This window comes from Oncorhynchus mykiss, chromosome 3 (assembly GCF_057628025.1).
Source record: "Oncorhynchus mykiss isolate SJ-2025 chromosome 3, ASM5762802v1, whole genome shotgun sequence".
NCBI lineage: Eukaryota > Metazoa > Chordata > Actinopteri > Salmoniformes > Salmonidae > Oncorhynchus > Oncorhynchus mykiss.
This window is the reverse complement of record NC_143024.1, coordinates 37,123,291-37,139,571: the sequence shown is the minus strand read 5'-3', so window position 1 is coordinate 37,139,571 and position 16,281 is coordinate 37,123,291. Positions and strand designations below refer to the sequence as shown.

At 40.9% G+C, this 16,281-nt stretch overlaps 2 protein-coding genes across 3 annotated transcripts in view; both read right to left on the bottom strand.

The window, feature by feature from the left end:
* Positions 1-2,835: 2,835 nt before the first annotated feature.
* LOC110515611 (ubiquitin-conjugating enzyme E2 E1) lies at positions 2,836-12,460 on the bottom strand. The gene is made up of 6 exons (XM_021594453.3): positions 12,229-12,460; positions 10,648-10,822; positions 10,369-10,419; positions 6,232-6,364; positions 3,482-3,629; positions 2,836-3,061 (listed from the first exon to the last, which is right to left on the bottom strand). The coding sequence occupies exons 2-6, from the start codon at positions 10,791-10,793 to the stop codon at positions 2,964-2,966; spliced, it is 576 nt and encodes a 191-aa protein (XP_021450128.1). The 5' UTR covers positions 10,794-10,822; positions 12,229-12,460; the 3' UTR covers positions 2,836-2,963.
* Positions 12,461-12,750: 290 nt separating this feature from the next.
* The window catches only part of ube2e2 (ubiquitin-conjugating enzyme E2E 2), a 30,114-nt gene continuing 26,583 nt past the window's right edge, over positions 12,751-16,281 (bottom strand). For both annotated transcript variants that reach the window (XM_021594439.3, XM_036973321.2), the window contains exons 4-6: positions 15,460-15,592; positions 13,967-14,114; positions 12,751-13,502 (exon numbers count right to left, since the gene is read on the bottom strand). In XM_021594439.3, coding sequence (XP_021450114.1) covers positions 13,405-13,502; positions 13,967-14,114; positions 15,460-15,592 — 379 coding nt within the window. In that variant the 3' untranslated portion in view covers positions 12,751-13,404. The remainder of the gene's footprint in view (positions 13,503-13,966; positions 14,115-15,459; positions 15,593-16,281) is intronic.

Below are 16,281 nucleotides of genomic sequence, written 5' to 3'. Positions count from 1 at the left end.
CAATCACACTAAGATACTTAAATTGTTACCAAGAAATGATTTGATAGAGATAACCAAATAATGGCTGCATTGGACCTTTAACACAATGATAAACATAATCGGGACTGCTCCAAGCCAATCTCTGGACTGCTCTCACGTTGACTGCCTCATTTAGCGTGAATCCATAGGCAGCGCATTGTGATGATCCATCCTCCATTGGGTAACATCGAGGTGGTACAGAAGGAATGCAACATATGTATAGTTCAGAAATAGAACTCAAAAACTACAAGCTCCTAATGGTACATAGGGGTTCTACTATTATTAATGTCAATAATAAAGAATATGCTAGAAAGCTTTGTGTCCCTACTGGAAAGTTACACAATCTGTGTGTGTACAAATTTGAGTACTGATGTCATCAACATTCAAAAGCCTGTATCATTCCTATCATGTACCTACTGCTCTAGTAAAGTCACACAGTGCAGGTAAAAGTCTGTCAACATCAAATGCCAGATGTATTTTGACAGGCAAGAGTTAGTTTGATTAAAAGTAATCTGGCTAATACTACTGACGAGTGAGTGTACTTGGACTATAAATGACTGTCTAGGGTCCATGTGAGATGGAAATAGATATTTGTTGTTATTATTGGTATGACCTACATAAGTGGTAAATATTTTGGTAAAAGTATTGTTTTTATGTATATTTATGCAGCTTAAAATCATTGTTCAACCGAGCATCTAAAACATTGTCCAACAGAGTGCGCTTCTAAAATGCTTACGTCCATTTTCAACAAAAATAATAAATACAAAACCAAGAGATATTGCCATACCGGTTATTCATTTCATGGTTTAAACCTCAGGGCACAAAGTTACTGTAGTTTCATTCAAATCATTTCATGTCCATTTAGAACAGCTGTTCTTTAGGAAGGGTAAAACAGCCACTTATTGGACTGCTGCAAAGCCACATTGGCATGTTGTACATACAGTGCATTCGGAAAGTATTCAGACCCCTTCACTTTTTCCAAATTATGTTACGTTAAAGCCTTATTATCCTTATACATCTACACACAATACCCCATAATGACAAAGCGAAAGCAGGTTGTTTGAAATTTTTGCAAATTTATACAAAAGAAAATGCATCCTGTTTCCATTGATCATCCTTGAGATATTTCTACAACCTGGGAGTCCAACTGTGGTAAATTCAATTGATTGGACATGATTTGGAAAGGCACATACCGGTCTATATAAAAGGTCTCACAGATGATGGTGCATGTCAGAACAAAAACCAAGCCATGAGGTCGAAGGAATTGTCTGCAGAGCTCCGAGACTCGATTGTGTCAAGGCACAGATCTGGGGAAGGGTACCAAATAATGTCTGCAGCATTGAAGGTCCCCAAGAACACAGTGGCCTCCATCATTCTTAAATGGAAGAAGTTTGGAACCCCCAAGACTCTTCCTAGAACTGTCCGTCCAGTCAAACTGAGCAATCTGGGGAGAAGGGCCTTGGTCAGGGAGGTGACCAATAACCCGATGGGTCACTGGCAGAGCTCCAGAGTTCCTCTGTGGAGATGGGAGAACCTTCCAGAAGAACAACCACCTCTGCAGCATTCCACCAATAAGGCCTTTGTGGTAGAGTGGCCAGACAGAAACCACTTCTCAGTAAAAGGCACATGGGAGCCCGCATGGAGTATGCCAAAAGGCCCCTAAAGGACTCTCAGACCATGACAAACAAGATTCTCTGGTCTGATGAAACCAAGATTGAACTCTTTGGCCTGAATGCCAAGCGTCACGTCTGGAGGACACCTGGCACTATCCCTACAGTGAAGAATGGTGGTGGTAGCATCATGCTGTGGGGATGTTTTTCAGTGGCAAGGACTGGGAGACTAGTCAGGATGAGGGAAAGATGAGTGGCGCAAAGTACAGAGAGATCCTTGATGAAAACCTGCTCAGGTCCTCAGACTGGGGTGAAGGTTCCCCTAACAGGACAACGACCCTAAGCAAACAGTCAAGACAATGCAGGAGTGGCTTTTGGACAAGTCTCCGAATGTCATTGAGTTGCCTAGCCAGAGCCCGGACTTGAACCTGATAGAACATCTCTAGAGAGACCTGAAAATAGCTGTGTAGCGATGCTCCCCATCCAACCTGATAGAGCTTGAGAGGATCTGCAGTGAAGGATGGGAGAAACTCCCCCAAAACATGTGCCAAGCTTGTAGCGTCATACCCAAGATTCAAGGCTGTAATTACTGTCAAAGGTGCTTCAACAAAGTACCTAGTAAAGGGTCTGAATACTGATATAAATGTGAGCTATTTTTTTTAATAGGGTTTAAATATTTTTATATGAAACTGTTTTTGCTTTGACAATATGGGGTATTACGTGTAGATTGACGGGGGGGGGGGACAATGTAATCCCTTTTAGAATAAGGCTGTAACGTAAAAACATGTGGGAAAAGTTAAGGGGTCTGAATACTTCTTGAATACACTGCAGTAGAGGCAATTTATCACTATTCCTTCATCCGACCCTAACCAAGCACACTCGGTATGTATGTGAGCTTGCACTGTTCCTTTAGCACCAAATTCCATTGGCTTTTCAAGTGAGAGATTACCATGTTATTTTGCAATAACTAAATACTATTAAAAGTAAGACATGGACAACAGAACTGTGTAAAGGGGTACTTAGATTTCGTGGCTATTGTGGTACAACTGTACTGTAGTTCCATATTAAAAGGTGAAATACATGCTTTTAATGGCACTGTTTCTGCATTTCATTTGAGGGACAGCCTACTATATTTCAGGAGATTAGCAATAGGCTAAGCAGTGGAGTATCCTACGGAGAGTAATACAATATATGACATTACATATAGTTTCATTGTTTTTCTTTATTTCCATATCTGCACAGATAACTTAATCAGGAACCAAAAAATATACCAGACAATAAAGTACTAAAAATCTGAAATAGAAATCCCCCCCCACACGGCTGTGCTCTATGGGCCTATGTGGCGTACCGCTTCGTCCACTGTTTGGCTGTTCTGTCATGCTCGGCTCTGTTTGTCGTGTACTGGGTGGCTATGCTTCCAACCAGGGGATCAGCTGAAAGTGAAAAACAACATGAGGGAAATAACAGTTAGAGGGTGGTGAATTTTGAAACAATTACTTTGCTCCAAGTGATGAATTATAAGCATTTTATAACTACTTATGAGTTATGCCAGCTTGTAGTGGTATCATAAGGAATTATACATGCAATATAAGGCATTATGTGTGGGCCTCAAAGTGATACCCATAACTTTTTTTAAAGTAATCCATATCTGAGCACAAAATGACACCAAAGAAATTGACAGGTATTTGCTATTTACCATGTTACCTGCAGATTCAATTTGACCCTTCTCGAGAGTCAGAAATACTCATATTTGTTCTGGTATCATATTTCCAGCCTGGGACAGATGCAGATCTGAAGAGAAACAAGTAAAAGGGGACAAGGAAGCCAATTAGGCTCCCCGATGGATATCTTACCTGGGTTACAGTCTGTGAGCAGAGAGCAGATGGACAGCAGCACCTTGGAGATGGTGAGGGCGGGGCTCCAGTTGTCCTTCAGGATGTCCAGACAGATCACCCCCTGACTGTTGATGTTACAGTGGTAGATCCTTGTCCGAAACGTTACCTTGAGGAAAAACAAAAGTAGAAAACATACATGCCATGTGCATATTAAACATAATAACAAGGCTAGAGACTCCAGATCAAAATCTATACAGAACAAAAATATAAAACGCAACATGTAAAGTGTTGGTCCCATGTTTCATGAGGTGAAATAAAAGATCCCACACATTTTCCATATGGACAAAAAGCTTATTTTGTGCACAAATTGCTTTTTCATCCCTGTTAGTGAGCATTACTCCTTTGTCAAGATAATCAATCCACCTGACAGGTGTGGCATATCAAGAAGCTGATTGAACAGCATGATCATTTCACAGGCGCACCTTCTGCTGGGGACAATAAAGGACCACTCTAAAATGTGCAGTTTTGTCACACAACACCACAAATACATTTTGAGGGAGTGTGCAATTAGCCTGCTGACTGCAGGAATATCCACATTAAATGTTCATTTTTCTACCATTAACTGCCTCCAATGTCATTTTAGAGAATTTGGCAGTATGTCCAACTGGCCTCACAACCGCAGAGGCCCATGCCAGCCCAGGGCCTCCACATCCTGCCTCTTAAATTCTTTTTTTTTTTTAACTAGGCAAGTCAGTTAAGAACAAATTCTTATTTACAATGACAGCCTACACCGGCCAAACCCAGACGACGCTGGGCAAATTGTGCGCCACCCTATGGGACTCCCAATCACGGCCGGTTGTGATACAGCCTGGATTCGAACCAGGCTGTCTATAGGGACGCCTCTAGCACTGAGACGCAGTGCCTTAGACCGCTGCGCCACTCGGGAGTCCTGCGGGATTGTTTGAGACCAGCCACCAGGACAGCTGATGAAACAGAAGAATTTCTGTCTCTAATAAAGCCCTTTGTGCGGAAAAACCTATTCTGATTGGCTGCGCCCCTGCCCAGTCATGTGAAATTCATAGATGAAGGCCTAATGATTTTATTTCAATTGACTGATTTCCTTATATGAACTGTAACTCAATAAAATCATTGAAGTGGTTGCATGCTGCGTTTATATTTTTGTTCAGTATAGTTATTTATTAAAGTGGATCAACATTTATTGGGGCAAAAGACAATACATGTAGGGCCGGAATGATACCAGTATCGCAATACTTGTTAGTATTGTGGCAAGGACACAAAACAAAGCAGATTTTACTTCTTTAGCAAAACAGCTCTAATGTTGGAAACAAACATCATTTCGTTGTTATCCAGTCACATTTATTTTCCAAGCTACATCACAATTTTTTTACATACAGCAGGTTTATTCGTAATTTTTTGGTTTGTAATCGTGATATTACGATCTTGTCTCATCGCTGCTACTCCCCAATGGGCTCAGGAGAGGCGAAGGTCAAATCATGCGTCCTCCAAAACATGACCAACCAAACCTTGCTTCTTAACACCCGCCTACGTAACCGGGAAGCCAGCTGCACCAATGTGTCGGAAGGAAACACAGTTCAACTTACGACTGAAGTCAGCCTGCAGGCGCACTGCCCACCACAAGGAGTCACTAGAGCACGATGAGCCAAGTAAAACCCCCCCTTGCCAATCCCTCCCCAACCCGGACAACGATGGGCCAATTGTGCGCCGCCCTATGGGACTCCTGGTCCTGGCCAGTTGTGACACAGCCTGGGAACCAAACACTGAGATGCAGTGCCTTAGACCGCTGCACCACTCGGGAGGCTCTATACAACAGGCTTTAAAGGACCAAAGAGTTTGGTCTACTTCGTGTTTTCATTTTTGCAAAATTGTGATACTGGTATCATCCTGGACTTAATTCAAGCATCAACTACTGAGGAGCAATATGGGACTAACCAATATTCACAGAATCATTTAAACACACAAGTCAGAAAATATCTAACTGTGAAAGAAAATCACATCCATACTGTTCTGGCACCCAAGTGGAGGTGTCAAATGCTCTCTGTTGGTTAATGAGAGGACTTCCACATGTTAACAGGGAAAACCTGTCAAACCGCAGGGATGGTAAGTACTGTAGATATGCTACCTGCTGTGTTCTAGAAACGGGAGGAAATTCAGTCATCCTCATTTCACCATTCTTAAAGAGAAATTCCATATTGTAATGAAATGATCAAATGTGACAAAACAATCCAAATACAATAGAATTTCAGCGAATTTTTATGAAACGTTTGGATTCGTTTTTAGCACATGGAATTAAACTTAGAACGGAAAAGTTAACTAGTGAGCTAACTAGCCAAGCTACAAGCTATGTTCAAATTGTCTATTTAGTTTGTGTTGCTGTTGTGTATCAAATTGCATAGGCTACCTGTCTCTCCTCCTTCTCGGGAAATGACCCGACTCGCACACACACAATACGCACAAACAGAGGCACACGTGTAAATAGCTCTCTAGCATCTGGAAAGTGAGTCTCGTTTTTTGTTTTCTTTTTTTTGCTGTGGCGGCAACAATTTAGCAGCAGCGTAATATAACAGAAACACTGTCGTCGTCGCCGGTCGCATTTTTTGCTGTGTATACCCTGAAGAACAAGCAAATGAATACTAAGTAAATCTGTCCCATTCATTGCGCAGGACTAAACCAAGATGACTGTTTTGTAGAGAGTAAGTAGTGACTGGAAGCTGACGATTGCCTAGTACCTTGGGTGGTTTGAAGGGATAGTCGGGTGTGAAGGCGATGTCCAGGAAAAAGACCCCTCCCTCGTAAACAGAGCCCGGTGGTCCCAGGATGGTTGACCTCCACTCATAGATGTTGTCTCCTTTGGGACCAGCGCTGGTATTAAATGAGAAAGTTACAGATTATTTTAAACTATTAGCCTGGTCACAGATCTGTAAGTGCTATAGCCCACTCCTTTGTTGTTACCCACCAAGTAAACCAAAGGAGAACAGTCTCCCTAATTGGTGTAAACCAGACAACGTTCTTTGTTATTGTTATGGCTCAGGTCACTTATGTGTGTGTGTACTTTGTCTCATTGACACAAGGGACAGATAACTTAAAGCTGCAAATCAGCAGTTGCAAAAATGACAAAGCATTCTCCACACCCGTTTATGTAAAAAGCTAAAAGGGCTAGAGAAATGTAACCACTCAAATTCATAGACAGAGCAATGGACGCTGAGACTGACCATACAAGATTTCAAAATGATAGTTTTAACAATCACTATATAGCCTCAAAACATTGTTAACATTTACTTTAATGTTTACAAACATTGTAGTGAAACAACCGTATATATTTTGGGTTCTGATGGGGTACAACAGTTGAACTAAGCTGATAAGGTTATAGAATAAGTTATGGGTACATGTAATTAATTCAAACGTCCCAAAATGGATGAATCGATTGTCCCTTTAAACTACTGCACCTGCAAAACAACGTGTCTGTCAAACTGTTTAGAGCCTATTATCCCTTGGGGTTACACTCGCTTGGTGACCACACAGCTTTATATTGCTTGAGAGAACAGTACATTTTCTCTCGAGCGTCAAAGAAGCCTCCATTCACAACCAATCCCTGATGACGTGCCTCTGTATCATGGCCCATATTGATTTCCTCAGAGCAGATCAGCCTTTATCCTTGGTACATGCTGAACATGTAGTGGGAATTATCTAGGGAGTGATGACTACAAGGCTGATCCAATATAACGTGGAAGATGTAAAAATTCAGCTTCATGTAGATTTCTAATAGAGGTCGACCGATTAATTGGCATGGCCGATTAAAATTTTTCATAACAAATCAGTAAATCGGCATTTTTGGATGCCGATTACATTGCATTCCACGAGGAGACAGCGTGGCAGGCTGACCACTTGTTACGTGAGTGCAGCAAGCAGCCACGGTAAGTTGCTAGCTAGCATTAAACTTATCTTATAAAAAAACAATCAATCTTCACATAATCACTAGTTAACTACACATGGTTTATGATATTACTAGGTTAACTAGCTTGTCCTGCGTTGCATATAATCAATGCGGTGCCTGTTAATTTATCATCGAATCGCAGCCTACTTCGCCAAATGGGTGATTTAACAAAAGCGCATTTGATGAAAAAGCACAATCGTTGCACGAATGTACTTAACCTAACATCAATGCCTTTCTTAAAATCAACACACAGAAGTATATTTTTTTTAACCTGCATATTTAGTTAAAATAAATTAATGTTAGCAGGCAATATTAACTAGGGAAATTGTGTCACTTCTCTTGCGTTCATTGCATGCAGAGTCAGGGTATATGCAACAGCTTGGGCCGCCTGGCTCGTTGCGAACTAATTTGCCAGTCTTTTACACAAGTATGACATAACATTGAAGGTTGTGCAATGTAACAGCAATATTTAGACTTATGGATGCCACCCATTCATTAAAATACGGAACGATTCCGTATTTCACTGAAAGAATCAACTTTTTGTTTTCAAAATGATAGTTTCTGGATTTGACCATATTAATGACAAACAGCTCGTCTTTCTGTGTTTATTATATTATAATTAAGTCTATGATTTGATAGAGCAGTCTGACTGAGCGGTGGTAGACAGCAACAGGCTCGTAAGCATTCATTCAAACTTTACTGCGTTTGCCAGCAGCTCTTAGCAATGCTTGATTCATAGCGCTGTTTATGACTTCAAGCCTATCAACTCCTGAGATTAGGCTGGCAATACTAAAGTGCTTATTAGAACATTCAATAGTCCAAGGTATATGAAATACAAAATGGTATAGAGAGAAATAGTCGACACTGCATAATTCCTATAACTACAACCTAAAACTTCTTAACTGGGAGTATTGAACCACCAGCTTTCATATGTTCTGAGCAAGGAACTTAAAACTTCTTAGGGCTGCAATCCCGTTAACGGGATTGATATGACAACAGCCAGTGAAAGTGCAGAGCGCCAAATTCAAACAGAAATCTCATAATTAAAATTCCTCAAACATACATCTTATACCATATTAAAGGTAATCTTGTTGTTAATCCCACCAAAGTGTCCGATTTCAAATAGGCTTTACAGCGAAAGCACCACAAACGATTATGTTAGGTCAGAGCCAAGTCACACAAAAAGCACAAATAGAGATAAAATTAATCACTAACCTTTGATGATCTTCATCAGATGACACTCATAGGACTTCATGTTACACAATACATGTATGTTTTGTTCGATAAAGTGCATATTTATATAAAAAAAATCTCTGTATACATTGGTGCGTTATGTTCACTAGTTCCAAAAACATCCGGTGATATTGCAGAGAGCCACATCATTTTACAGAAACTCATTATAAATGTCGATGAAAATACAATTGTTAGACATGGAAATATAGATACACTTCTCCTTAATGCAACCGCTGTGTCAGATTTTAAAAAATCTTTACAGAAAAAGCAAACCATTCAATAATCTGAGTACAGCTTTCAGACTACAAAGCAGCCAAAAAGATATCCGCCATATTGGGTAGTCAACATTAGTCATAAATAGAATTATAAATATTCACTTACCTTTGATGATCTTCATCAGAATGCATTCCCAGGAATCCCAGTTCCACATTAAATGTTTGATTTGTTCGATAATGTCCATCATTTTTGTCCAAAGAGCTACTTTTGTTAGCACGTTTGGTAAACAAATCCAAAGTCATGAAGTGCGTTCCCTAGATGCAGACGAAATGTCAAAACGTTCCGTTACTGTCCGTAGAAACATGTCAGACGATGTATGGAATCAATCTTTAGGATGTTTTTAACATAAAACGTCAATAATATTCCAACCGGAGAATTCCTGTGTCTTCAGAAAAGCAAAGGAACGCAGCTACCTCTCATGTGAAATGCTCGTGACCAGCGCGTGACTGCTGGCAGACCTCTGACTCATTCCTCTCTCATTCGGTACCACTTCACAGTAGAATCCTCAAACAAGTTTCTAAAGATGGTTGACATCTAGTGGAAGCCTTGGGAAGTGCAAAATAACCAATATCCCACTGTGTATTCAATAGGGTCTGGGTTGAAAATTGACCAACCTCAGATTTCCCACTTCCTGTTTGGATTTCTTCTCAGGTTTTTGCCTGCCATATGAGTTCTGTTATACTCACAGACATCATTCAACAGCTTTAGAAACTTCAGAGTGTTTTATATCCAATACTAATAATACTATGCATATATTAGCCACTGGGACTGAGGAGCAGGCAGTTTCCTCTGGGCACGTTTCTTCCAAACTACTCAATACTGCCCCTGCAGCCATAAGAAGTTAAAACGTTTTTTATTTTTTACTTTATGTTCTGAGCAAGGAACTTCAATGTTTATTTTTTATTTTTACATTGCACTTTTACTTTCTTCTCCAACACTGTGTTTTTGTATTATTTAAACCAAATTGAGAATGTTTCATTATTTATTTGAGACTAATAGATTTGAGACTAATAAAATAGATTTGATGTATCATATTAAATTATTGTCCTTTCAGTATTGTATAATTGTCATTATTACAAATATATATAGAAAATTTGTCCGATTAATCGGTATCAGCTTTTTTTGGTCCTCCAATAAATCAGCATCGAAAAATCATACTCGGTTGATTTCTAAACACCTTTTTTCTCACCATCTTAATCCAGCCTTGCATTTCAAGTCTAAACATTTTGATTAAAATAGAAGGTGCAGCTTTATTTTATCAGCATATGGGACAACATGAGAAAAATCAGAAAGTAATGAAAGCCTTTATGAATAAGTGGTCAAATCATTATTGTTTGGACAGTCGCATGTAGGTATTGACCATGGCAATACGAAAGACTGTGGACAGATTAGAACAGAGAAGATGAGCTCAAATAAAACCAACCTGCAGTTTGGCGGAGGGTCCAGCGTGATATCTGCCAGCTCTTTCTGAATCCTGCAGAAACAAACATGCCTTCAGATCAATCATTGATTGCCCAGTCGTATCTTTACACACCTTTGTTTTCTCAGCCATGGTCGAATACAGTGAGGCTAGAATATTTTGAAACACAAATAAAGTACAGAGAATATCATCTAGGAGATTAACCCACCCCTCTGACTAAATGTCACTTTGTTGGTGTTGTGTGTGACAACCAGACAATATTTCATGAGGTTTGGGTGTTACCTCTTCGCGCTGGTGGATAGCAGCTTGGAGGTCTTGCTCATACTGGCTTTGCTCTCCCGTTTCTTGCAAGGTGTGTCCTTCGGTTTGTTTTGATTGGAGGAAGAAGATGAAGAGCTGGTGCTGACACGCGACTCCTCATCCGACATACCGGTTTGGACAAGAAATTAGCAGGAACCTACAATGCGATTGTGATGCAGCAGTTGAAGAACAAAAAAGCAGTAGCTTTTGACAAATTGACAAAGTTGACAAATGAAATTGCTTTCAAGCTATTTGCAAAATGAAGTTACGTTACAGTTATGACAGAGCACCTTAGACATTCTAGGAAAAAACAGCTACCTCAAAATAGCTTGCTGAGATTACCTAAAAACAAGCCACTTCAACACAGCTACGACCAGTGACTTTTTCATAGCAGGTTAGGAGAATGTACGCAGCAGGTTAGGAGAATTAGGTTAAGGTTAGGAAAAGGTTTTGTGAAAATGCTTTCCTAACCTGCTAGGAAAAGTCACTTCCGGTCATAGCTGTATTGAGGTGGCATGTTTTTAGGGAGTCCCTAGACTTAGCGGAGATGCCAACAACCTGATGCATCTGCTTTTCAGGGATACAGTTTATTCAACTTAGCTTTTACACCTGCTACGTTAGGTTACGGCAGTGGTTTACAACCTTTTTCGGTCACTGTACCACCAACAGAATTTTGCTCTGCCCAGAGTACCCCCTCATGTGCATTTTACCAGCAGGCCTATGGTCTCATGAGTCTTCAAGTACCCTCTGTGGATAGGCAAAGTACCCCTGGTTGGGAACCACTGGGTTAGGGAGTCCCATACTGCTTGCTGCTTGGCTAGTGCTCCGTTGAAATAGAAGTAACTGGCTAGCTGCCACCCCCTGGCAATAATATTGTGATTATGGGTGGTTGCGCAAACAATGTTGGCCAGCCCTGATATGGCAAGCCTCCATTATTCCCCAAATGTAATAGATCATGAATGATATGTAAAAATGTAGCTAATTTACCGTCAGCTAATAATACAAGCGCCCAGAGGAACAAATGGAGTTTATGTTTGCAACTGCTTGTGCCAAGTCAAGCTGGTTGGACTAGGTTTGGTTAACTATGTGGACATTAACAGCTGGCTAGCATAACCATCTAGCTAGCTAGTTAACGCTAGTCACAAACCGCCGACCTGATTTCCTCGCCCCCCCCCCCCCATTAGCCGACCGTTTGACTGCCCAGACCGTAGCCAAAGTTCGCAAAATATTGTAGTTACATGAAAGTTGACGCCCACCTCAACCTTTCAACGTTCTGAGATATTTAACTTAGCAAACGTTAGTTGGCTATCTAGCTATAAGGCAAACAACGTTACACCATACAGTGAAGCTAGCTTAGCTACTAACATTACTAGCTTGAGCTAGCTAACGTTAGATTTATTTCCTGAGCCAGGCAGTGTCACCACAAATGTGTCTGTCGAGTCGTTAACTAGCCGTCTTTTCCAATACAAAACTAATTGAATACACTCATTGAACGTCAATGTATTTTATAAATCATGAGACCTATTCAATATTAAAAGTAACGTTAGCCAAGTAGCAAATTACCTCCTTTGTGTCTGGATCTCCCCACTGCCTGAGCTCGTGCGTATCGCCTTCTGTGGAACGGAAGTGCCGCGGGTGCAGTGGAATCATATCGCGCACTCACTATGATGACAGTATATCGGCGCATAGGGATCATTCAATATTAGGTCATGGTAGACTGATGACATTTTGATATCATACATTTAAAAAAGATGCACGAAAAAGCACTTGTCGGATGAGGGCCAATATAAAATGTGGAGTATCACTGAATATGGTGTTACCAAGTCAGGGTGAGAGAGAGGTTCATATATGGTCTATGGTTCATGCCCACCTCTAACCTAGACCTGTAATGCAGTTTGTTCTGCTGTAGTCTATTTTACCCTGGTTTCACAGATTCCCTGGATTCCCCAGAGTTCATTATATGCATAGGCAGTGGCAATGTGTGTCAGTCAGTCATGAGGCAGAAGACTGATAGGTCCAGAGATGATCATTTTAACACCTGTCACAGACCACAGAGGGTTCACAGTTACAGAACAGAGAGTATAGTCACAAGCCAACCAGTGTTTTATTGGGTGCTTCATTAATACAAGTCATAACAAACCACCCTGCCATGCCAGAGTAGCCAGTAAATGTACAAGTCCTGCCTCTTTCACAAGCAGACCTATATTTCTGTGGTCTGCCTCAAAAGAGTTTGAAAAAATACATACAGTACAAACAAAACCAAAGAGCACAGAAGAGCATGACATGTCATTTGATGCAAATCTTCCTCCTGTTCCATGCAGATAACATTGATGACTGGAATAGGAAATTAAAAAACACAAAATAACCTAGGGTACAGTAAAAAGAGTATATAATCTGCATTTTGTTCCTGGAGCCACTATGAAAACAAAGATACCTACTGTATAGTTGAGGGACAATACTCATCAGAATAATAGTATTTTTTCAATACAATTCCAACATTCAGATATTGGAAAATAAAATCCCAATCTACTCTTTGTATAAAAAAAGAAGAAGCTTTCAAGTCAACAAGGAACAAAGGACAGCTCTTTACAAATAAAAGGTAGATACAAAGTTTAGGGGGGAGGATTACAGGTATACCGTTGCACTTAGTGAGTGTGCTTTGAAAGGCTGGGGGGAGAGGTAGAGAGGTACAGTGGGGGGGGGGGGGGGGGGGGGGCAGTGGAAAAGTCAGACGGGGATCTATGTGGCGTATCTCTTCGTCCACTGCTTGGCTATTCTGTCATGTTCCGTTCTGTTGGTCAGGTATTGTGTGGCAATGCTCCCCACCAGAGGGTCCGCTGCAATGACAAAAGGAAAAGGATGCAGATCAGAGCATGCATTAATGAATAGCATTTCACCGGTGTATGGTTTTTGGACCCAGAGAGAGTTTAGAGCATATTATTACATTGTATTAAAATATGAATAAGGACTTTTTTTTAAAAGATCATTTTAAATCCCTCAACAGGTTCAACGGCAACAGAGCTACTGTCCCTGGGGAAGGGAACGCTAGAACTCTGCTAGTAGAGCTGCAGACAGTTATCAATGAAACATTATCACCATCTCTGTGTATAGATGTTTCATGCTGTGAGTTTACATTATCTACACACAGAGATGGTGATAATGCTTAATGCGGTGAGTTTACACTATCGCTATCTCTGTGTGTAGATAGTGTAAACTCAAATGTAATTTAAAATCAGTCATGAATCACCAGCTGAAATGAGAACACTGCAGATCCTGATGTGGACATTGACGGGTCTCTTACCTGGGTTACAGTCTGTGAGCAGAGAGCAGATGGACAGCAGCACCTTGGAGATGGTGAGGGCGGGGCTCCAGTTGTCCTTCAGGATGTCCAGACAGATCACCCCCTGACTGTTGATGTTACAGTGGTAGATCCTTGTCCGAAACGTTACCTGGTAAGTACAGGAAAAGACAGCATTTATAGTTTAGAACCCTGGTTCAGCAGCAATACTGACAGTAGAATAGTCTGAATTGGACAAAATAAAGTAGCAGTATGTGTAATTTCTTCGTTGAGCAGATGGTGACAACCCTTATAACACGGCTGCAGACCTTCGATATACCAGAACAAAATACCAGAATTGTCATATGCCTTCTAATTTCCTTAGGCTTTAATATAGCCAACAGGGGGCAGCATGGTGCATTTACCAATATGCAGAAAATATGTATAATTGTCATGAAATGCCCCAGGAAAAAACCCATGCCCATCTCTAATCTCGCTATAACCATTACATATATTAGTTTGAGAGGAAAACAATCATTCCCATAAGACTTTAACAGGGATTCAAATGAGGGGTCAAAATTACTTTATTTGGTTTCAAATGTGCTGACGTCAAACCTTTGTACAAGAAACATCCACACAAACATCCCTGTTAAGTTTACTATCATGTTTCTGATTGACCGTGAGTCTGACATCTGTTTAGGCCTGACACCTGACACCAGCCCAGTCCTCCAATCACCAACATCTGGACAGACTGACCCTGACCTTGCAGAGGAAACTTCTAATGAGCCTTGGCATTCTGAACACACAGAGAACAGGACATTCATTATAAATAACCCCACAATGGTGCACTCTGCCCCACTAACCCTAACAACTGAATCTTATACTTCCGATCTGTCCAACAAGCTTGTCAAACTGGAGTTTCAGTTAGGGGCTTGAAAAAAGCTATGGTAAGAGTCTATAGTATACAGCAAAACTCCAACGGAGCATGTATCATGTGCTATAGTGACGGAAGGACTGGCTACAGATCACAGTGGGACAAAACACTTGAGCCCTCTGGCTACACTGAGCAGAGCCTGTGGATTTGTTTGAGTCTGCTGTCAAACAGCAGAGCCGGTTCTTACACAGCTCAGAGAGAAACAGAGACAAAAAGAGAGAATGAAAGAAGGGGGGAGGAAACAGAGAGAGTCAGAACTCAAAATGAAAGCCAGTGAGAGGGAAATTGGGTTATAAGAAGCAAAGAGATATCCAAAAGCACATTTCATACAATGATAATGACATCCACTCAACAACCGAAAATACTCCACAGGGTACGTTTCATGAAAAGGCTAATAAAGAATGAATTGAAAATATGAACAGTGAAACTGGTAAAGGCTTGGCGGAGCACACCAGATTTCCAGAAAATCATGTTAGCTGTTGAAATTACATTAAAGCAAGAGTTCTCCACACAGGAAGAGAGCAGCACAATGGCACTAAAGCTATAAACCATTTGTGGTCACAGTGTGGTGGTGGGTGCTGACCTTGGGTGGTTTGAAGGGGTAGTCGGGTGTGAAGGCGATGTCCAGGAAAAAGACCCCTCCCTCGTAAACAGAGCCCGGTGGTCCCAGGATGGTTGACCTCCACTCATAGATGTTGTCTCCTTTGGGGCCGGCGCTGAAACAGAAACATGTCAATATGTTAAGCAACTCAGGGCATTGGGATTGACAACCGGCTACTGACAGAGTAGCCTAGAGTAGACAGTCTGAGTCCAAGTGAGCAAGAGAGGAGGAAATGCTAGTTTCTGACGAGTTAATGAAGCAGAGATTTGAGATTCTCAGTTTGTACTTTTAGCCTGAGTTTTAGTTCTGTTCAATGATTATCACTCAAGCTATCTAGGTTGTGCTACCAAAGAAAATCTGAAACATTCTTAAACCCCCCCAAAATGTGCAACATTCAAAGGCTAATATGATCATCCATCCATTGAAATAAACAGTTTGTTAGTTGGATTGAGGATTATCATTTCACAAATAGAGAACAATTTAGCTATGTCAATTCATACAATATATACACAAAAATGTAATTGTATCTTGAAAGTCCTTTATTAGATGAGTAGTTATGTTGAGTGGGGTGAGGGTCACATCTGTTGGATAGTCTGGTAATTAATGTGATTTCCATATTAAGTCTCCACCCTCCCCCAACAGAAGACTGTCTTGAACACCGACCAGATCAGAAATCCCAGGACAAATGAGCAATTCCTCAGATTTCATGTCATTACTGTACATGAACTTTAACATCAACCAAACCCACAGGTACACAAGAGCATACACACACACGACGACGACTGCTCACACAGATGCTCACAC

Coding starts and splice junctions, on each gene's coding strand:
- LOC110515611 (XM_021594453.3), bottom strand. CDS start 10,793: ATGTCGGATGAGGAGTCGCGTGTCAGCACCAGCTCTTCATCTTCTTCC. Junction 10,420..10,647: donor CTATCCACCAGCGCGAAGAG/GTAACACCCAAA, acceptor TTGTTTCTGCAG/GATTCAGAAAGAGCTGGCAG. Junction 3,630..6,231: donor ATCCCTTCAAACCACCCAAG/GTACTAGGCAAT, acceptor TTTTTCCTCAAG/GTAACGTTTCGGACAAGGAT.